This window comes from Psammomys obesus, unplaced genomic scaffold (genome assembly GCF_907164565.1).
Source record: "Psammomys obesus unplaced genomic scaffold, mPsaObe1.curated_primary_1811, whole genome shotgun sequence".
NCBI lineage: Eukaryota > Metazoa > Chordata > Mammalia > Rodentia > Muridae > Psammomys > Psammomys obesus.
In genome coordinates this window covers 10,108,032-10,130,763 of record NW_026586550.1, presented here as the reverse complement: position 1 = coordinate 10,130,763, position 22,732 = coordinate 10,108,032, and the positions used below count along the sequence as shown (strand labels likewise).

At 47.4% G+C, this 22,732-nt stretch overlaps 1 protein-coding gene across 2 annotated transcripts; it reads left to right on the top strand.

Moving 5' to 3' along the window:
- Window positions 1-5,288: 5,288 nt before the first annotated feature.
- On the top strand, window positions 5,289-19,073 carry Stra8 (stimulated by retinoic acid 8). Of its 2 annotated transcripts, none has more exons than XM_055602164.1 (8): window positions 5,289-5,480; window positions 9,467-9,542; window positions 9,959-10,043; window positions 12,203-12,229; window positions 13,158-13,443; window positions 14,961-15,034; window positions 16,873-16,984; window positions 18,999-19,073. In XM_055602164.1, the coding sequence occupies exons 1-8, from the start codon at window positions 5,289-5,291 to the stop codon at window positions 19,071-19,073; spliced, it is 927 nt and encodes a 308-aa protein (XP_055458139.1). The 2 variants fall into 2 exon arrangements, with proteins under 2 accessions (XP_055458139.1, XP_055458138.1); XM_055602163.1 differs by having other exon boundaries at window positions 12,188-12,394.
- Window positions 19,074-22,732: the final 3,659 nt, after the last annotated feature.

Below are 22,732 nucleotides of genomic sequence, written 5' to 3'. Positions count from 1 at the left end.
AAAGAAAGAAAGAAAGAAAGAAAGAAAGAAAGAAAGAAAGAAAGAAAGAAAGAAAGAAAGAAAAGAAAAGAAAAGAAAACTGTGTTTTAGACTTTGGCATAGTGTAAACATCAGTAATCCCAGCACTGAGGAGGCTGAGAATCCTGTGTTCAAAGCCAGCAAGGGCTTCATAATGAGACTCTGTCAGAAAGAAAGGGGGAGGAGGAGGGAGAGAAATGAGAAGAAGTGTGTTTGGTTTCTAGAGAGGTTATACGGCCACGGCCACGGTGGTGTGAATTGTCACAGACTGCCTCTTCAGAAGGACATATCCATGAAGCTGCCATTTTGCTTTATTTTACTGGGAAGCTGCTCGGCAAGTCGACATAACTTACTCACACTATGGCGTAACTCAGCAGTCCTTTTTTGAGGGGCAATATCTTAGCACCCAGACCTTTCTTAAGTGTCTTGTGTTTTCTTCTGGGCCAATTTTCTGCAGGATGGATGGGCTTTGAACACAGCAAACACAGCAACCTTTGTCGTTGAATTTGAGGCGCAGAATTCCTTAGGATGAGGTGGCTCGTTTCCACTCTCCTGCCAGAATGGGAATGACTTGTGTCTCTTGCTCTTGCTCCAGAGAGTCACAGACCCTTGGCTATAATCAAGTAAGGCGAGAACATCTAGACTGCAGTCTAGTTAAGGAATTTTTACCTCCTGGTTATGGGGAGAGAAATTAAGATCTGGGAAGCTTCTTGGCTCATTCTGGCCACACTGTTGGCTAACATTACCTAGCGTTGTGACTCAGGCCTTAAACTGACCCATAAGCTGGCCTGCCTTTCCCTACACAGCACACCCATCACTTGTGTCATCTCTGTCACAACTCCACACCATCCACCACCTGGATTTTCCTTTTCTTTCTTTCTTTTTCTATCTTTTATTTTAGGTAAAGTCTCACTAAACTAGGTAACCCACACTGCCTGCTCTTCATTTTTAATTGATTTTTTTTTACGTTATCATACAAAATAATGAGCTCATGTCATCTTTATGTTGCTTCTGTTTGTTTTTTTGAGGTTGTTTTTTTGTTTGTTTGTTGTTTTTTGGAGAGAGGGACCGTTAGTGTGCTTGTCTGAGATGGTCTCACATCACCGAAGCCTTGAGTTTGCTGTATAGGCAAAGATGAGCCTGACTTTCTGATGCCCCTGCCTCTGCTTCTGGTTTTACGTGTTTGCAGGGTCTGTGACTGGAGCCAGTGTTTTGTGCATGCTAAGCCAGCTGTGTATGTACCAACCCAAGTTTGGGAGGTTTTGAGACAGAATCTCACTTTGTAGTCTGCCCTGGCCTTGGCAATCTGTCTGCCTCTGGCCACCAGGTGCTGGGTCTGCAGGTGTGATCCCCTACTCACAGCCTTCCTGTGATTATTAGAAGTATTTTTCAGTTAAGCTCACTGACACATACCTCTAATTCCACTACCTGGGAGGCCGAGACTGGACGATCCTGAGTTTAAGGCTAGCCTGAGCAACAATCTTGAGACTCTGCCTCAAAAACACCACCACCACAGCCGAGGCCACCACAACCACCACACAAGCATTTTCCTTCAAACTGTTGTCTCCATACCGAGTTCCCTACAGCCTGGATCATCTTAGAAGCTCAATCACTTCTCTGGCCACGCCCAGTTTCCCGAGAAAGACTGGGATTTTGTTGCATCTGTATACTCTGTGTCTGTTTCCTTAGGCAGCAAGTGTCTATATTGGTTCTCATGGGCTCTTTAACACATCTCCACTTGATTGCCTCTCAACTGAAAGGATGAAACAGTGAATGCTTAGAATACAAACAGGCCCCTAGAGTTAGAGAAAAGGGAAATGCCATCTCTTCTCTGCCTCCCATGTTCCCCTCCTGTGTTTTCCTTGTGACCTTCGTTGCCCTTGCCTTAGTCAAACTTTGCTTCTGTTCCTCCCCACTCCTGGGAGATTTTTGTCTTGGTGACCCAGTCATTTGGATTCTTTGCTTCAGTCTGGAAGAGGCAATGCAGAAAGGGGTGTTGGAGCCAAGCATGTCTGCCAGCATGGTGCTGCATCTTGACATACGGTTGGGAGGATGCCCCGCCAAGGGGCTCATCAGCCTGGTGGAAAAACAAGACTAAGCCGGAAGCCAGTGTGCAGGCTTCTCGGGTGATGTAAGACTTGAAGTATCCTTGAAAAAGAAGTCAGCAGCCGGATAAGGTGTTGCTCGCCTGTGATCCCAGCACTCAGGGAGGCGGACTGGTCTACAAAGTGAGTCCAGGACAGCCATAGTTACACAGAGACACCCTGTCTCCAAAAAAAAGAAAAAAGCCTCTGAAGCCAGGCAGCACTCAGCAGGCTGAGGCAGGTGAATCTCTGAATTCAAGGCCATCCAAAATAAAACAAAGAAAGAACAAGCCAGCTCAGGATTTCTAGATTGGGACAGGGATTGGGGACAGAGATGGGTAGTATTATAGGTGACAAAAATGACATAGGCTGCAAAAGGAAGTCAATGAGCAGAATAGGGAAATTTTCTTCTGTTAAAAGAACCTGAGTGAGCCCAGCACTCTGGAGGCTGAGACAGGGGGAGAGTTCTGGGTCAGCCTGGACTACTAGGCAGAATCATGGGGGGGGGTCTTTGGAAAATTCTGGAGTTTTTCGAGTATTACAATCTGATTTCTTCATAGTGTTGGAGTTCTAGGCTATACACCCTCTAGAGCTCTGACTCCTGCAGGGCTGAGAGCAGATTCCTTAACACTTTTAAAGAAAAGGCTTTATGGTTTGTTCTGCTGTGACACTTAGGCACAGCCAGGAAGTGTTCTGTCAGGAAGCTACACCCGAAGCTAACACATTTTATAGGTTCGTTTTACGTTTAGTTATACATATATGTGTTTGTGAAGGTGGCATGTTGGGGGTTAGTACAAGTGTGTGCCAGTGTCCGTAGAGGCAAGGGTGTTGGCTGTCCCTGGAGCTGGACTTAGAGCTGCCTGGTGAGAATGCTAGGAGCTGAACCTGCTCCTCTGCTAGAGCAGCAAGCACCCTTAGCCACTGAGCCAACTCTCCAGCCCCTCAAATTTCACTTCTTGGTCGGGTGGGCACAGACACACTTGTAACACCAGCACTCAGGAAGCTTTGGCAAGATCTTGACTTCCAGGCTGTGTGAGGCTCCACCGTAAGAACCTGTCCTACACTGCACAATCGCTTATTGATCATAATTTTACACTCTGCTGGGTCTCCCTCTCACAGTGGGCTCAGTTCCCCCGTTCCTGGCACAAAGCTAACTTTGGATCTGTCTCCCTTTTTCCCGTCCTATGGAGATTTCTATGGTACTTTTCCTGGGCAGGACGTCTCCACACAAATCACAGTTGCTACTGATGTAGATCCAAGCACATCACCGTTCAGTCTGGGCACCCAGGGGGCAGGGTGCACTCACCGTGCAAGCTTTACAGTCCAGCTCTGACCCGGGTCGTGGGAGGTGAAGGGAGGGAACTCACTTGTCCTCCGACCTTCACCCATGTGTGCCCCCACACAAATTGATGCTAAATAAAAAAGGAAACGAAAAATCATCCAGCCGGGCCTCCTGCCTTTAGTTCCAGCACTCCCAAAGCTGAGACAAGTGACCTCCGTGAGCTCAAGACCAGCTTGCTCTACACAGGGAACTCCAAACCAGCCCTCCAAACCAGCCCCCTCAAAGTTTGGTCCGAAAAGTCTAGAGTTAGGCCCTTGTCAAGGGACACAAAAAACAAAATTCCAGGTCGGATAATAATAGCTAGGAGAGACTATCTTTGGGAAGTCTCAAAAGGTCACTGCTGGTGGTGACCAGGGGCAGCTTGTCGGAGGACACTGAAAATCACTCAGTTGTTCGTTGTCATCTACCGGGCTCCATCCTCCTCCTCGGGCAGAGGGGGAGGTCCCTCTCCTAGCCTCCCTGCCTAGCCCTGGCCTGGGAGAACTTAAGGCTGATGGAAGGAGATGAAGACCGCAATGCCAGGCAGCCGGATGCGCCGCGTTTTTCTCACTCCTTAAGCTGGGCAGTGAAAACTGACTACAGCAGCAAGAGCAAGTAATGAGAGAGTCTCCCCCGTGTGGTGGAGGCAAGAACTGCACATTCCTCCAGCCTCCACCCCCCACAGCCATGCAGAAGTTTCAGTGTGTCTAAGCTGAGGAAACCCAAACCACGGGCATTGGCATTGGGAAATCTTCACATTCCCTACAAATCAAGAGGCGTGAATTCCCCTGTACTGAAGCACTGAGCTCAGGGACGAGGGTACCCAGCAGAAACCTGGCATCCAGCACTGAGCACCACTGTGCCTCGGGGAAAGAAGATGGAGCACTCCCTGCTCAGAGCTGTGGGGAGGAGGGGTGAGCACTCCTTTGGCGAGAGGAGGAGGCCTTGGACCGTGCCTTTCGTTAAATACCATTGGATTGGGGGCGTGGCTCAGTCTGCCGAAAGCTTATCTAGATTCGGGAAGCCTGGGTTCTATCCTCAGCACTGCAGAACGGTGGATTATGCAGCACACATGTAATCTAGCACTTGGGAGGTCAAGGCAGGAGGATCAGAAGGTCAAGGTGATCTTCTACATTGTGAGTTTAAGCCCAGCCTTGACAACGTGAAACCTCTTGAAATAAAAGAGAAGAAGAAGAAGAAGAAGAAGAAGAAGAAGAAGAAGAAGAAGAAGAAGAAGAAGAAGAAGAAGAAGAAAGATCCTCACATAGAATCACCTAACCAAAGGAAGGACTGCTATTTTGTAAACTCACCTATGGCAAATGTCACTATAACTGTAATCTTTACAAAGTAACAGAAGCAAGACAAGGCAAAGCCATGCCTGCTGCCTGTGAAGGGCCATATAACTGCTTGCTTAGTACACAGTAGTGAACTTGTGGTTCTTCTTCCTGGGGTTCAGAGTATACACCCAAAAGCTCACAGATCCACAGTGGACATCTTGATAGAGTTCTTAGGTTTTCATCTCCATTTGTAACCACTCCCTGTGCCAAAGGAGGGCCACAAGGTTAGGAAGATCACAATGTGGAACCAGGCCTGTTCACGCAAGCTCTCGAGGTCCAGGTCTGACCTTGGCTACAGAAACAAATGTCTGCTGAGTCCCTGGAATGTGCTGGAATCCTGCTGGGTAAGCCCATTGCCCCTCAACTGAAAGTCCACTGCAAATAGTCAAGCTTCAGGAGGACGTTTGGAGTCACCTGTGGTTTATTGTGGGTACGAGCTATCGTCCTTCTGTCTGCTCTCTCTGTCTTCCTCACTGTTGTATCTTTATTATGCAGGGCTAAAAAGGGTATATTATGTTGTAGATTATAATGGCCGCCCCTGGAGAAGGCAACCAGCCCAGTGATGAAGGGACACCCCAGCCAGTGGTCCAGCCGCAGCAGCCTGAGTCCCGGGTGGCCCGCAGACGCCTGTCCCAGGCCCGCCATCGAGCCACCCTGGCAGGGCTCTTCAACAACCTTAGGAAGACAGTGTACTCCCAGTCTGACCTCACAGCCTCAAAGGTACAGGGGCTCGGGGATGGCCAAACAGTTCTCCACACAGTAGGGCTGCCGACCGAGGGAGGCGCCAGCCTCGAGCTGCCAGCCCTGCTGCCCTCAGGCAGACTGTCAAAGCCATGCTCCCCCACCAGCAGCGGGCAGCCCGACACCAAGAGGGAAATTACGGGTCTGGGGGAGGCCATGTGGTTACTTGGTGGGCAACAGTCAGCCTCTAACAGGATGCGCCAGGACCCTGTGCATCTACACACACACACACACACACACACACACACACACACACACACCATACACGCGTGTACAATACTACAACTGTACACACACGCACACGCCATACCACACACTGGCACACTCAGTGTACTGTACCTCCCGGCACACACTAATCTCTTCCTCCTTTTTTTGTTGCTGATGTTTGAGGCAGTCTCCATGTAGCCCAGGCTGGCCTCAGACTTTCCGGATATTAGTCCAGGCTTGAAATCAGACCTCCTGACTTTGCCTCCCCAGTGCTAGGAAGGTGTTGATACCACTGAGAGTGAAAACCATTACCCCAAATTCTTTGGTCAAATTTAGCAAGCTTCATTTTCTGTCAAGACAGGGCTGTCTTCTTAAAGTGGGGTTTGAAAACACAGCGTAGAACACAGAAGGGAAGGTGTGGTTTATATAGTCAAGGCCAGGGTTTTTTCAAGGATTGGGTATTTGCAGAGGAATTTTGGTTACATGGGAACTTGGCTGAACATTTTTAAATCATTTGGCAGAACATCTTATCAGGGTATATTCTAGGTCAAACTCCATAGGGTGGTGATCATGTCAAATTTCAGAAACAGGTTAAAGTATAGTCAAGTTGAATTTTGCAGGAAACAGAAATGAATTTGTTTTGACCTCATAACAAAATGGCTTCCACCCTCACTCCATCTGATGGCGTCAGGCTGGTCCATCAGAAGACGGTTGTGCACCACCCAGCTCTTTTCCTTCTCAGCTGTCTTTTTAGCTGCTAATTAACAACACGCTAATTATTTAGCTGGCAAAGATTGGAGTGAGGCCTGGGAGATGGGGTGTTAGTAGAAGAAACCAATTTCATCCATCATCATAGGAATATTACAGGAGGCCACAGTGGAGATTTTCTGTATTTCCTCATCTTCTTCACAGAGACTGGAGGGGCAGAGGAACGTAGGGAGGAGGGGAAAGGAAGAGATGCACCCTCTGGTAGAAGGCAAGGCCAAAAAGAAGCCATGTTCCCCCTCCAGGCCTGGCTGACTCTCTTTCCACGTACCCCTCTCTGGACTCTTTGTAGCCCTGTACTATTTCCAGCTAGGTGACTTCCTTCCTGGGATGTACCTTCAGCAAAGCAGCAATCATAAAGCTTTAAGGTTTTCTGTTAATAGAATTTCTAGAGGGTTCTCGCTTGGGGTCGGGCTAGGAGACAGAAGAGCTCCTGAGAAGGCCCAGGCTCTGTGAAAATTTTAAAGGCAATCTGACTGCTTTGTATGGGGCTCCTTTGTATAAGCCACCTGTACTCTTTCCACCAGCAGGAATTCCACACAGACCCTTGGAAAAGGGTGGGGCTGGTGAGTAGTGGAGGAAAGGCAAGTTCAGAAACTCAGGATGCAGGAGTGGGTTCTCTACTGATAAGCGCTCTCCCCTGGGCACAGCTATGTTCCACAGCCATTGAATAGAGGCACTTGCTTTGTGCTCCTGAGAGGCCTAAAAACCTAAAGTCCTTGTCAATAATTAATGGAGAAGTGTTCATAGACTAACAGGACAGCAAACAGAAAACAGGCACCATGGCCTTGCCGTAAAAAGTGCAACTAGATTTAGAGAAAAGCCATATATGCTACAGCACCTCCCAAAACATTGTGTCTTCCTGCTTTAGCATGTAAGGACAAGGCTCTTGATTAGTCCCAGTAAATGGGAGGCAAGTTTCTTCTGGCCTTCAGTTACCACATCTGTTAAACAAGGGAATACTAATGGCTTCCTCATAGGCCTGGATGGGCTTTCCAAGACTCACAGGAAAAGATGAGCATTGCATCAGAGTCTCAAATGCTTACACCCTTGTTTTCCAGTATATCGTGCTATTTATTCCTCACGGCTCTGGTTACATCATTCCAATTTCACTGGGAAACTGAGGCTCTGAAAAGTTAGATTGTCTGTGTTGAATGGCACAATCGCAACTGCCTGGCAACCCAGCTGCCCACTGTTTTCTTTCTTTCTTGGTTACTTGAGGGACAATCCGGGCATGAGGCTAATGACTGGCAACGTTTTGTGATTTGGTTTTGTTTTAGGCTTTTGTTTTGTTTTGTTTTAATCTTTCCAAGGCCACCATAACAAGACAGCAAACATGGGGTGGGAATGCCTAAGACAAGAGCAGTGAATTGACAAGGTCAGGCTCTCCTTTATACCTCTACTGGCTTCTGGCACCTTCCACCCGCTCTTGCCATTCCTTGGCTTGACTGCCAGGGGTAGGACCACACGTGTCTTTTTCTTTCTGGTGTTGGGGTTTGGGGGAAGATAATTCAATCAGAACCAAACCCTAAAAGAATGTGAGCCTACGAAAAGCACTCTGAAAGGTAGGACAGAGAGCCCAGCAGGGGGAGGTGGTGGCCTGAGTTCAATCCCCAGAATCCTCTCCTGGCAGAATGAGAGAAGCAGTCCCTACCAGGTGTCCTGTAGCACCTACAGGGACACTGTGGCATACCCCGACCATAAAATACATGTTAAAGATGGAAACAAAACTACATAAAAATACTGCAGAAAAATAGCAATAGCAATGTGTCTTGCTTGCCTGATGCAGTAGGAATTTAACACATGGGGGAGGGTGTATCTTGGGTGGTAGATTGCCTACCTAGCATGCACGAAGCCCTGGGCTCTGTCGCCAGCACTGTGAAGCCAGGCATGGTGGTGCACACCTGTAATCTCAGCACTCTGGAAGAATCAGAGGTTCAAGGTCATCTTTAGATACACAGGATGTACAAGTTGACCATGGGCTGCATGAGACCTGGCCTCAAAGGGAGGGAAAGAGTGCTGGAGAAGAGCCCAGAGGTCCTGCTGAGCCCAGGCAGGCCACTGGCTCTGGACCACAGTGTCAGACTGATACAGCTGCTCTAACAAAGCATCCTGGGAAATTCATAAGCCATAGAAATGCATTGCTCACAGCTCTGGAGGCTAGACTCTTCTAAGTTCAAGTTGCCAGCAGATTTAGCGTCTGGAGAGGGCTAGCATATCTGTTTCATATAGAGTGCATGTCCTCTATATGAAATCTAGCTGTGTCCTGACATGGAAGAGGTGAACAAGCCCCCTTGGGCCTCTTTTCTCAGGGTGTTAGTCTCACATGCAGGGTTTAGTCTGATGATAATTGCCTCTCCAAAGGCCCTACCTTTGAACACCTTCATATTAAGGTTAGGTTCAACATATTTAGAAGACAAACATGTAGACCACAGCAGCCAGAGCATCATCCTGTCGTGCCAGGACAAGACCAGTGGAGTGTATAGGACAAAGGATGGAAGGAAGGGAAATTTTCTGAGTTCAAATCCACAAAACATTTGCTATTTTTAGATAATGTAAAAATATTTTAATTATTTTGTTCTTTTTTAAAAAAACAAAACAAAACAAAACAGGGTCTCATCTATCCTAGGCTGGTACAGAGGTCTAGTGGGCTTTTGTGCAAGCCTGAGGCTGACATTCAGCCTCCGGAGCCTCCTTGTCACAGTATCTTGCCTGCAAGCAGCCTACACTCCAGCCACTGCAGTCCTGTCCCAGCACGGCTTGTTTTCAGATACTTTGGTATTTCAGTGGGCGTCCATGTATAGCATCCAAACGCACCTCCATGCCTTCTATGCGTTACAGCAGACGTGCTGTCCACTCCACAGACAAGGCCAAGGATGGGCCTTGCGTTGAGTGAATGCGGCCTCAATCTGAGAAGAGGTTTGCTGGGTCAAAAAAAAAAAGTCTCAGCAGTGAAAGGCTGCCTTTTCAACAATGTCTGTCTGTATCCTCAGTGGCAGGTGCTGAATAAGACGAAGATTCATATTCAGGAACTGGAACAAACCTTGGACAATTTGCTGAAGCTCAAAGGCAAGAGACCCCTCCTGGGAGAAGGCTTCCTCGGGTTTTCTGTTGAAGGCAAAGACTAGGTTACACGGAATCAGCAGATACGTGTTAAGAACCACGGTGTATCAGGCACCGTGTTGGGCCATAACTGGCTCCCATTCCAGAGAACTTGCAGCCTGGCAGCATGAGCCAGGGTCTCCAGGCTGTGTGGGACATGCCAAAGACACCCAACCTCAGCTTCAGAGAGGAAGCAAACAGTTCTGGACCTGAGCTCTCCCCTCATGTCTTGGGGAAGTGGGAAATGGACTCTGCACTCTCCAAACCTAGGAGGATCTGGGTTTTCTGTGTTCCACCCCCACCATAGGCTCCCTGAACTAGACAGGCAGGAGAGACCCAAAGGTCTGTTTTCTCTTTATGACTCTTGCCCTCATCTCCACTAGGATCATTCAACCTAGAAGATGGGAATGCCAGCAGCTTAGAGGAGGTCAAGGAAGAATATGCCAAAATGTACTCTGACAATGACAGGTAAGACCTGGCCGGCACCAGGAGCCGGGAGCATGTTGTCTTTCACCCGGAAGCCTTTGTTGCTGAGTTACAGCAGCCTAAGTAAGCATGCCCATCAGGGTTCCTGCTCACTCCCTTACAGCTGTCTCACTCAGGGGAGACCTCAGTTCTCCTTTATCCTATAACATGGCTTGGATAGTCTTTCTAAATGATCCATGCCTATTACAGAAATCAGAAGAGTACAGAAAAGCAGGAAACTATGTCTCATCTCATCTCTCTGAAAAGTCATGTTAACTGTTGGACAGCCACCCATCTGGTATTTTTAATTTTTCCTACTACTTTAGAGAAATGAGATCATGGATATCTTGACCATGTATCTTGACGTTTGTGTGTGTGTGTGTGCGCACACGTGTGTGATATTTATATTGGCTGACATGTATCAACTAATAGATTTATTTATTTATTATTTATGTGAAAGTGAAGAAAAGACCAATCTTAGCCTTTTCAAATCTCATGGAAATATAAGCCAAATTAGACGTCTTAGAGAGAGAATTGTCTTTGGGGAAGACAGGTGTTACAGATGTGGAATAGTCATTGCTGACGTCAGTCAAACTTGAGCAGAGAAACCGGTTTGAGAAATGTCTTTCTCCTCCTTTAGTTCCACTGTTGGTTACTTTTCTCATCATTGTAGCCTGGATAACAACTCAGAGGAGGAAATCTTTATTTTGCTCACAGTTGTAGAGAGCTCAGTTCAGGGTGGCTTGGCCCCATGAGCTTGAGCAGGATATCATGGCAGCAGGAATGGATGGAAGAGGAGAGCCACTCCCCTCACAGAAGACAGGGAGCAAAAGAAGGATGAGAAGGGGCCAGGGACAAGATACACCCAAAGCCCAACCTCAGTGTTCCACTTCTCTAGCTAGGACGCACCATCTTATGTTTCCAGGAACTCCCAAAACAGGACCAACAGAGACCAAGCCGTCAACACATGAGACTCCTGGGGAGGAAGGGGGCAGGGCTTCATATCCAAACCATGACCGAGGTCAAGTTCTATGTTTAAGTTTCTGGTTGCCTTGCTTTTCATGCATATTGTGTAAGTTTGTTCTCTGTTCTGCATTGCTGTCAAAAGATGACATTGATGCCCTTTCCCTTGCATGGGGCCCACAGGCTTCAGAGCTACTCTGACTATGTCTTGGACTTGAGGGCAACTGTCAGGCCCCTGCTGTCTCCAGTGGTCCAATGGCACATCCATCTCCAGGGGCATGATATATGTCCAGGTTGGCCTCTGACGAGAACCAGAGTGCAAGCCATGTTTACCCAGAGAGGGCTACAAAGTACTTGCTGTTACAGCCTATCAAAATCTGTCTGCCTACATGAAGTGATGTTGTTCAGGGTTCTTTTGGTGTGAACACTTAGAACTTCATTTTCTTCTCTGTACTTTTTTCTCTGGTTTTCAGAATTTTTTTAGGTTAAATCCTTCAAATTTGTTGTTTCATTTTTATTTTATGTGGGTGGATGTTTTGCTTGCATGTATGCCTATGTACCATGTGCGTGCAGTGTGCCTGGAGCCTGGGTGCTGGAAACCCAGGATTGAAGTTATAGATAGTTAAGAACAGCCATGTGGGTGCTGAGAATTGAACCCAAGTCCCTTGGAAGAGCAGCCAGTGCTCTTAAACACTGAACCATCTCTTCAGTCCTGTTTTTCAAATTCTTAAACAATGAATGTGTATTATAAACTGTGGTAAAAATTATTAAAAATATATATTATTGGCTATATAACTATTTCATATTAAATTAATACAATATTAAATATTAACTATATTATAGCCTATTGGATCAGTTTATTTAAAATCAAGTTGTACCATGTGACAACAATTAAAAGTGTGTCAGGAAGAAAGAAACTACCTCTGATCTCTGCATACAGTCTTTATCATTTTTATTTTGTACACAGAAAAGTAAAATGAGATAAGCACGTGAATTTTCGTCTATAGCCTGTGGACATGGTAAGGTGACTGAACTTCAAATGCTGTCCGAGCCATCTTGTATTCCTAAGGGCCGCTTAGTTATTATCTAGATATTTGGATTGTATAGTTGGCAAAGCTGTGTTATGAATGTGTGTGTGTTCCCTGGCAGTGCTTGCCTCACACTCTCAATTCTGTCTCCCCCAGTGTGCTCCTAACCAGTTTCCCTCAGAACAGCTCCCTGCCATGGTGTCCCCCCCAGGCTGTTGGGCAGGGACCTGTAGAACGAGAAAATGGTGAAGAGAGAGAGGAGGAGAGGGACCAGGAAGAGAAGGAAGAAGAGGAAGAGGAGAAAAAAGTCGATCTCTCACATTCCTCTGCTACTCTGTTGCCAGACCTCCTGGAATTTGAACGGTGTGAAGAACCAGTGGGATGGTGGTTTACTCACATGGGGAGATTCTGTGGGGAAGGGAACAGACACCGCAGCTGGCCTGTGTGGCAGCCTCCACACACACGTGATTCGAACCGGGTTCCAAATCACTGAACTACAGGATTTCCCTGTGTTGAGCACCCCGATGGAGACAGCTCAGGGGCTGGGCAAACACCAGGAAAGTTACATCTGTATGGCAAATACAGTTTTTATTTAGAATGGGCATTTATTTGGGGTCCCTGGGGAAAGGGTGCTGCTGGCAGTAATTTTTAAGTAATCTACCCCTCCTTCCACCACACACACGCCTCAGAAAGCTGCTCTTGGGAGGTAGAGAACGAGGCCACATCTGCTCCTATGGAAAGATGGTGCCTGGCTTGTCCAGACGTCTAATGCCTCCTCCACAGACTTAAGACCCTCTGGAAGCCAGGCATGGACTGGAGACAAGGAGGTCCACTCCATAGCTGAGACTTTCAGGCCCCAAATTCAAGCAGGAGTGTGACAAGCCAGCTACTTCATAGCCTCAGAATATCCCCAGAGTGAGGAGAGCTAACGTAGCCAAGCCTTGTACAAGGCAGAGAGCTTCAGGAGCAGAAGAGATGGGAGTGACAGAAATCTGTGTCCTCCATGGCCTTCAGGATGCCATCTGCACTCATGGGGCTGGGGGAAGACAGAGACAAACCATGCTATTGATAAAACAAGAAATGGTCGCCATGACTGTGGCCTGAGGGACACACACGTCTGTTCCAGGTACCTCAACTTTTACAAGCAGACGATGGACCTCCTGACCATGAACAGCATCATCTCCCCACAGGAAGCGACACTTCCCATTGTCTCCGCGGCCATCTCCCACCTGTGGCAGACCCTCTCTGAGGAGAAAAAGGCCAGTCTCCTGCAGGTGTGGGAGCAACAGAACAGCAGCTTCTCAGACCTCACCCAGGCCTGCCTAGAGCTGGCCTGTGTGGAGGGCAGCGTGAAGGACAGTGGGGTGGACAGCCAAGGGGCCAGCTGCTCACTGGAGTCCACCCCAGAAGAGGTGAGCAGACCAGTGGGGTGGTCCTTTGCCTTGACTTTCTTAATGCCCCTCAGCAGGTGATTCATGACAGGGCCTTGTATATGTGAGGACAATGAGTGGTCTGCCATTGCGTGGACTAATTATAGGAGGTTAGCTTAGGGAGGAGCGCTCTGTCTCAGATCTGTGGGAAGGAACGCCAGCCTGACAGACAGGAGCACGGGCCCTTCCATGCGTCCTTTCCAGATTGTCCTTGCAGTGACAACAGTAGTTAAGGAAGACAGCAAAAGTCTCCAGAAAGTCAGCTGGAAGGCCAACATCTCACAGGCTTGTGTTCCAGGGGGCCAAATGAGGAAGACAATAGAGCAAATGTTTGCCCTCTGGGACAGAACCACAATACTGGGGGGGGGGGGGGGGAGAGCCCGGGCAGACCTGCCAGCACCTGTACAGTCAGGGCCAGAGAAGCCCTCTTGTCCCCTCAGGGAGGTAGAGAAAGGAAGCAGATCATACTTTAATTCAAGTTTATCTCCTGCAGTATTTGGAGCCTTCTTACGATAAATAAGTATTAAGTCTTCTAATCTGTAATTCAAATTTACCGAGGTACCCTGTCTTTTTATTTGCTAAGTTTCCCAATCTGAACTGTAAATCACATTTGAACAGTTAGTATTCTGTTTGAACACAAATTCAGTAAAAAGCAGGACCAGAAACTATGTAAACAACAAGAGTCTAAGCCAGAGGTTATTCTCATATGATTAATCATTGTAACTTTATCTTCTGACATGATGAAGAAAATGACTGCAAAAAAAAAAAAAAACAAAAACAAAAACAGGTCAGTGTGTCAGCAGGGAGTATGTCTGGAGGGATAGTTACTCACTGGTTCCTAATTCACCTGGTTCAGAACTCTCCTGATATTCAGAAAGTTCTTTTATAAAGCAGACAACTGTTAATACCGTCAATGTGTTTAAGTTTCACATACATACATACTTAACATGCATAATACATACAGATGTACATATATACATACTTACATATTATGTACATGCTTACATACATACATGCATGCATGGTAGTTACATATATGCAAACATACATACTTACAGATGTACATACATATATGTGTGGATACTTACATATATGCATACATACATATATGCATGCATGCATACTTAGATTTTAGAGAGTTTTGGACTGGATAGACATGTGACTGTAGCTCTTGTGACCTGTAAGGAGTACCATGCTGAGCTTGCCAGGGAATGAGCAGGCTGTGGAAGTCAGCACCTGTATTGCAGCCCTGTATTCAGGTACCCAGGATGAGATGGGGTTGTGTAGACTTGAACAGATCTCCAGCTGGGAGGTTTGGACCGGCCTTTCCTGGCTGCAGCCCGAGGCTTTGGCTACCGCCTCTCAGAGGAGGACAGCAGCGGTCCCCAGCTCTTTCTCTCCTTGGCGAGAGCCTATCTGCTGCTCTCGGCCGGTAACCCTGGGCACAGGGCTGACTACGGTGTTAGCTCTAACACAGGTCATTGTGTGGTTCCTTTCAGATCCTTTTTGAAGATGCTTTCGATGTGGCAAGTTTCCTGGATAAGAGTGAGGCTCAGCACATGTCTAACATCAGGTGAGGAAGGTGGTGTAGGAAAGGGTGTACCTGTGTGCGTGGATGTGAGATTATGTACGGGTGAGTATGCGGTGTACATGTGCACACATATGAAATTGTGTGAGCAAGCATGTAAGTGTGAGGCTGTGTTAGTGTGAGTGTGTGGGTGGGTGTGCATGAGTGCCTCATTCCTGGGGTGTTTACAGCTACTCTTCTGCATCCTGCAGACAAACACATAGTCCCCAGAGGAAGAAATTCATACTCCCTGGCCCAGGGCTGGCACGTATCCGGTTATATGCTCGGGTCTAAGAGCACAGCTCTTACTTGCCAGGCTTCCCCAGTGTGCCTTGGTTCTGCTTACGCCTGCTCTGGGCATCCTGACACAACACACCTTAAAAACAATGGGCACTCATTGCTCAGGGTTCTGGAGGTTGGCCGTTCAAGGCCAACCAGATCTCTGTAGGGCCCCTTTTACATTATAAGAGTCCTGACACCTTTCCATCATTCTGTGGGTTTGAATAGCCCCATCATTCATACTTACAAGAATTGAAGTTTTGGAGGGGAAAGACTAACCTTTAGTCTATGAGGCAAGCAATGGCAGTCAATCTGTGAGAAATGGGGCACAGAGAACCTGGGCCAACTTAGGAATGAGCTTGGAGTTGAAGGGATATCTAAGCAGTACAAAGAGAGGACTGATGGAACAGAGGAAGGAGGAGCAGAGGGCAGGACGGGTGCACCACAGTGAGAAGACATGAAGACGGAAAAGGTTTAAAGCAAGAAGCATCTTGGTCCATCAATACCAAGGGGGGCGTTTCCCAGAGTGGGCCAGCCCAGAACTGGAGGCCTGCATCTGCTGTTTGAGAAGTTGTGGTCATGGCTGACAATATGCCTGACATGTAAGTGTTTTTGCTAGGGACTGAGGGACATCCATGCCCTTATGACAGAGTAAACTGTCCTTTCAGTGGCAGCCTGCAAGGCGTCCTGGCAGCCATGACCTGGGTGGCATCAAGCAGAGCTTCGAGCTTCCTGAATGCACACCTTGTTTCCTCCATTCTGCCTGCCTCACCCAGCCCTCACCAGGCTTGGGGATTTACCAGGAGGTGATGCAGTATGAGCTCTTCCCACCTGCGTGTGGAGGATCATTTTGCAGCAAATGTAGAACCCAACATTCCTACTTCTAAGCTGGGTTTAGGTTGTGAGGACAACATTGTCAAGAAGCTGCCAGAGGCTATTGTCAAGAAGTCCTCGTTCTGCTGAAAGGACAAAAGAAACTATTAAAATGTCTTTTCCTGCCTTCCATGGAAAAGGATTCCTGAGCTAACTGGAACCTCCTTCGAGGAAGAACTGAGAGCAGGTCTGCCTTATGATACCCACAGCCTCTGTCCTGCAAGGCACTGGTTGCACAGGGCTGCTCCTAAAGATAGAGAGGAAGAAGCCCATGACAGAGAACTACTTCTTCTCCTCAAAGCTGAGTACCGTGGGGTGCTGAGTGGGAGCCACTAGCTGGCAGAACTCATTGTGTATGGATTCCCTGTGCTGCCTCAGATGGGCCCAGAACCATGGGTCCTGCTGCAGGAGCCTGAGAGCAAGAGGAGCTCTCATTCCTTCACTCAGGGTGACACAGCTTAGAACATGACCATTAAGACACAAGAGGCAGGCTTGCCATAGTACTTACCAGGCTTTCCAGATATGGCATTTCAGTGAGCTGGTACACATTTCCCAGGGACATCCCTGGGCTACTTGAGAATTCAACTGGGTGCTTAAAGTTTGCACAGTGAGCCAGTGTTTATGGCATGGGTGGTGGCAGGCCCAGGTGAAAGGTTAGGATCCTAAATGGTTTCTGTTTCTTCTACTGTCAGCTCTGTGTTTCCCAACTGCAGCTCAGAAAATACAGAGGAGAAATTTCAGCTCTACATACAGATCGTTGACTTTTTAAAAGGCCTTTGCTGTGTTAACACTCCATTAAACCAGGTAAGATAGAGTGGGATGATGGACCCTCTGCCCAGCATCTTTAGTGGGGAGGGCACTCTAGCTAACCCTGACTCCAACCACCTCAGGGGGTTTTCAGGCTCTCTGGTTTGGTCTAAGGTTATTCAAATTCATTCCAGTGCTTCCTGAACAGTGGAGGAGACCAGGGAAACTGAAGAAAGAGGCAGAGAGCTGTCCTCCAGGACAGATCGGCAAAGCCAGATCCCAGGGGCTGGTTCCTAGCAGGCACCCATAAACACTGTGTCAGCTTCTCTGTTTAGTCTTCTGCGAGTATGCAGTAGTATTTCTGGTCAGCTTTTGAAGGCTAACTTCTCTCTGAAAGCTGACACTGTAGCTAGTGGTGACACAAGTCACAGAACCTCAGTCAGGAGGCTGTTCCTGAAACTCATGGTGGGGGCTGTGACCACACCTCCTGAGGACAGGCCCTTTTGGATGCACAGCCATGACTTTCCTCACTAACTTAGCAAGATCCAGCTGTTTGTTTAAAGTAGAGCTATAACAATGACAGACACTTGCAGTGAGGGCACCATTTCCATGGGCAGAGCTATCCTCCAGCCCCTTTCTCACTGGTTCCTTCCTTCTGCCTGCTCACAGTTCAAGTCCCACTTGAAGTCAGTGTCTGTCCCTGCAGTCTATTTTCTTCTTCACACCAATACTCGAATGCCTATCCTAAAGCTACTGTCCCACTCTTTCTGTTGAATGCGATTAAATTAGTACGTTAGAAGAGTACACTTTTAAATTAGTACGTTAAAAGAGTACCCCTCCTGTGTATTACCGTGGGGTCTCACTAGCCATCCAGACTCTTGGTGCTAAAGGATCCTCATTCAGCTTTATGAAGGTAGGACCGTAGAACTTGTGTTTTGAAAGTGATGGGGCAGGAAGCCTTGTGCTCCGATAGCCTGGTGTGAAAAGGGAGCTTTCAATCTCTTTCATGAGGCACCTCCAGCTCTCTGCTGCCCCTTGTCACCTTCATGGGAAGGTTCTGATGAAGCTCTGTTGGCATGCACACAGCATCTCTGAAGAGTGGTGTAGAGCAGCAGAGAGCCCATGGTTCCAGCGGCCCGCCAGCATCTGGAAGGAAGTGTTAGCAGGGCGGGGCTGTTCCTGGACGCTCTTGTCTTCCTGTGCCTCGCTCTAACTACCGATGGCTTTGACAGTGCTCAGCATCTCCAGAGCAGGGGGTCACGGTGGGGGTTTGCAAAACCCACATCTAGGTGTCACCCTCAGGAGGCCTACCCTCATTAAGTGGTTGACCGCTATTAGGATCCAGAAGGATCAACCCTGATCTACAGAAAAGAGCAGGGGTCATTTTCTGCTTGGCAGAGAGAAGGAAATCAAAAACTCTGGAATTACTTTTAAGGAAGGGACACTAGGGAGTCCTGAGAAGTTGCCTTTGAAAAGAATGAGAAGTCTTTGCTAACACAGTACCCTTCCTTATTTCCTTCCTTCTTTCTTTTGGGTTTTTTTTTTTTTCATAATAAGTAACCCATCTACATGGTATGAAATTCAAAACTTACCAAAAGATATTGAATAAAACCTTAGTCTCTCTTGTCGTTGTGCTTGCTTTACTAGCCACTCCTTCCCAGAGGCAACACCATGACTGGTTTCCTGCACATGCATTCAACGGCAGTCTGCCAATATTTGTGTGTTCTTCCAAACATAAATGGGTGCCTGCTGTGCACAGTGCCTTGCCCTTAACTCTTTTCCTGACAGTCTGTACCACAGTTGAAGGACCATCACATTCCTTTCTTTAAAGCCAGCGCGAGGTCCATACCTCTATGCAGGGCACCATTATCTGTAGACGGGCATTTAGATTAAGCTGTAAGATTTCCAAGTATGGGGCAGGAGCCAAATATTCGATGCCCTTCCTGAAAGTTATAGAATGTTGTATTGAAATAACCATAACCCCTGAAGCTGCCTGAAGCTGCAGGGACCTTCTTATCTGCCTGGAAAGTCCTGGATCCTAATCTGCCGCCTCTTGCTTACTGATCCTCAGGAGCCAGAGCCTCCAGTGGATGATGACATGCTGCTGCTGAGGTGCCTGGAGACTTTTGATGATGAAGATCTGTAATGCAGATGGCCCGGCAGGAAACAATTAAATGGGAGGGGGTTCAAGTTTGAATGCTAGTAGCTAGGGTTACACCTTGTTGTCTTTCAAGCCTCTGAGAAAGGCTGTTTCCAGAAGCCTTTCTAATGTTCTTAGTTTTTGGTTACTATAAAGTGTTAAGAGAAGCATGCCCTTGCAATGGTTTTTGGGGCTTGTTGAATATAAGGGACTAGTCTGTTGCAGGACACACATTCACCATGTCCCTGCGAAGGGTAGATGGAGAGATACTATCTCTCCATCACAGGCCAAGGCCCTGTCTGTGAGCTTCCCACAAAGATGATAGTCAGGATCTGGCCCTGTGGGTGATGTGCTTTCAAGTCCTTTCAGCATGTCCTGGACTCTGGACGTTGCTGGGGTGGGTTCTCTAGAGTTCTCCAGCCCATCATGTGTGCTCTGGGAACCCAGGAACAGTGCTCAGGTCTCAGGTCAACCCTATACTGCAGGGTCAGTTTGGATTTGTACTTCGATAGCATGGGCCAGCTGGTTAAAGTAAATCTCTCCCACCTGTCTGTGTACAGACATGTGCATCCAGTGGGGTCTGGCTCTCTACTGTGCTCAGCTGATAGACTCGGTTGCAGAGAAGAAGGGCCTGGCTTGTTACAGTTTGTAAGTCCCAATGACCATAGCGCCTTCTACTGAGGGCCTCCCACGTGCTTTAACAGACCATCTCTCCACCCCTCCTAACCCCTGTTTCCTGAGATCCTGACACAAAGGTAATCCTAGGATGCCTCTATGCTCCTAGCTTTCAGGAGAACCTTCAAAGGAGCCCAATGGGATCCTTCACCTGATACTTCACAGCTTATAAATGATCAAACTAAGGAGGCAGATGGGGGCCCCATTCCAGACAGGTGGGCAGCCGGGGGCTTTGCCCTCCTAGTGGTCTGAATTACGTTGGAAATAAAGGAGTAGGTGCTTAGCTCCCTCCATTCATTCAGCAAGCCCAGAATAAGCCAGCATGTGATGTGAATCTCCCCAGAGGAGCCTGCCCCCATGGCTCTAAGCAACATGCACCTCTCTGGCCAGTCCCTCCCTCACTGCCTTCATCTTCTTCAGTCCAAAGCTGGGACTGTCTGGAGCAGAATGTGCCGGGAGCCCCTAAGCACAGCAGAATGTCATGGGGTGTCTTCAGAGCCATGTGGAATGATGGCTCCACTGTCAGGTTCAGCCCCAGCATGCCTGTGTGCCCCTGCCCTCTCCCATAGGCCCTTCTGGATGCTACAGAAACAGGGTGGATTCACTATGTCTTATGTTGCTCCTCCCTGCCAAGGGCCGTCCCCACATCAGTCAGGAATCCTCCGATGGTGACTTTTCGGTAGGGTCATTGTGGGGTGGGGAGGCAGGGAGCAAGGGGAGAGAGGTCACATGGCTGTGGGGCGGTGGGACCTGTAGGTCTGACAGCCTTAGCCAGGGTTAGTGCTGGACTCTCCAGGCAGAACTTCTTATTCTCCAAACTCCATTCTACTCCATGGCTTTCGACTAACTAGACCTGTCCCACCCATACTCTCACACTTGCCACTCTATAAAGTTGAGTGTTTATAGGTGTCAACCACATCTTTTCTGTGCCTTCATGGGCTTCCTGTAAGCATTTGCTTAGATGGCTGTGTACTGTAGACAGTCCAAGTTGATGGCTAAAGTCAGTAGTTCCCTGTGGGATTTGTGTTGTTTTTGTTCTCTTGGGAGTCAGGGCATCTGTTCCTCTGCTTGGCAGGAGCATTAGCAAGGGGTTTGGCTGAATCTACAAAACTAATTAAGAAAAGAGTATCAGATTGCCTTACCACCAAGTGTGTTTTTGACTGAAGAAGAAATGTAAAAATCTTCTACTAAAGAACTAGGATGTGGTAGGAATATGAAAGCACTCACTAGCCTACAGCACTGGCCACACATATCTCTGGGTCCCAGATTCCTGTGCCATAGGCTGCAGCTTCATATGGACCATGTAACCAATGGCAGGAATCATATAACTTGACTGTGGGAGGGGTTAAACACACACACACACACACACACACACACACGCACAAATGGCAACAGGGGCATGGCTCAGCAGTTGAGAGCATTTGTTAGGCTTGGCAAGGACCCAGGTTTGGTTCAGCACCCACATGGTGGCTCACAATCATCCGGAACTCCAATTCTGGGGAATCCAATGGCATCTGAACGCCAAGGACACCAGGCACACCTGTGGCACGCATACATACATGTAGGCAGAACACTCATTCTCACATACATAAAGTAAATCAATCTACTCAAACTTTTGAAACAGTAAAAATTTTCTGAACACGCAGTGGTCAAAAGTTAATTTGAGGTCACTGCATTCATAAGGTAGCTAAGGTGCTCCGACCATACCAAGTCATGCAACTTCAACGTCATTTGCTCTGAACACAGGAGGTAGACACACTGCCCTGCACGTGCCATCACACCAGGCACTATCAACAAACACTGCCACAAAGAGTTCCCTTCAGACTTGAGGCCATTGTGTTATGAACTGCACTGTTTACACTTTACATACAAATTTTTCTCCTTTTACAGAAATATAATTAATTACAGAAAACAAGAACTTGAATATTTTCCTGTTGACATTCCTCAACCTGTAGGTATCAAATTTGTCTGTCTATGGATTATGCTGCGTTAGAATATTTTAATTTAAAGGTTGGTAGTTGCCAGGTGTGGCGGCACACAAATTTCATCCCAGAGCGTGGGAGGCAGAGCCAGGCAGATCTCTGTGCGTTCCAAGACAGCCTGGTCTACAGAGTGAGTTTTAGGTCAGCCAGAGCCACATAATAGAGCGACCCTGTCTCAAATAGGTAAAAATGAAAATTTCTAATTGATGCGCTGAAACTTTGGGTTTATTAAAAAACAAAACAAAACAGTTAAGTAGATTCTGGCTTAGAAATAGAACAGAATTTCCAACAATTTCTAAAATGGCTTAAATATACTTCTGCATTCTGTACTGTGTTTGTCACAGTGACAGTCTTAGCATTGATGATCACAAAGCCAAAATATCATTCAATTCTGAAAAATATTGAAGACATGCTACATTCTGCGGTTTTGACTCTTCATGCAGGATTCAGTTCTTTATGTAAAACAAGTACGTCCATCTCATTAGCATGCAAATTAGCTTTCCTCTTTAATGAATGGTAAAGTATGTCCAAGAATTGTTTTAAAATAAATTTTCAATGGTTTATTAAAAGTAAATGTTTGAACATTATTAATCTGTGAAAATAACTTAGGCAAAAAAAAAAAAAAAGGGAAATTAAAGGTTCAAGAAACCCTATATCTTGCTAGGCAGCCATGATAAAGGCCCAAGAGCAAATTCGATGGCCCAGGTAGGCTAGAAGACTATAAGCACCACAGGACCTGAGGACAGTGTGCAGATTTTGACGGTGACAACAACCATGAATGCCATAGATCAGCGGCTCCAAGGCACAGATGGTGTGGAATGGGAGGTGCCTGGGCGCCGAGGCACTTAGCACTGAGCTCACCTCTAGTTACTCTAACTCTGCTTCTGGCACAGGTGTCACCAGGATCATCACCTCATGCCTGTCCCACACAAGCTAGTCAAGGGGGAAATGCTCTTCCAGTGTACTCTTTGACAGAGTCTTTACGAAAAACACCTTTATGAAATGTCC

What these genes read in the sequence shown, in the direction of transcription:
- Stra8 (XM_055602163.1), top strand. Translation starts at nt 5,289, where the DNA reads ATGGCCGCCCCTGGAGAAGGCAACCAGCCCAGTGATGAAGGGACACCC. An exon ending in CAATTTGCTGAAGCTCAAAG is followed by an intron (nt 9,543 to 9,958) that starts GCAAGAGACCCC and finishes CATCTCCACTAG; the next exon opens with GATCATTCAACCTAGAAGAT. An exon ending in TTAACACTCCATTAAACCAG is followed by an intron (nt 16,985 to 18,998) that starts GTAAGATAGAGT and finishes ACTGATCCTCAG; the next exon opens with GAGCCAGAGCCTCCAGTGGA.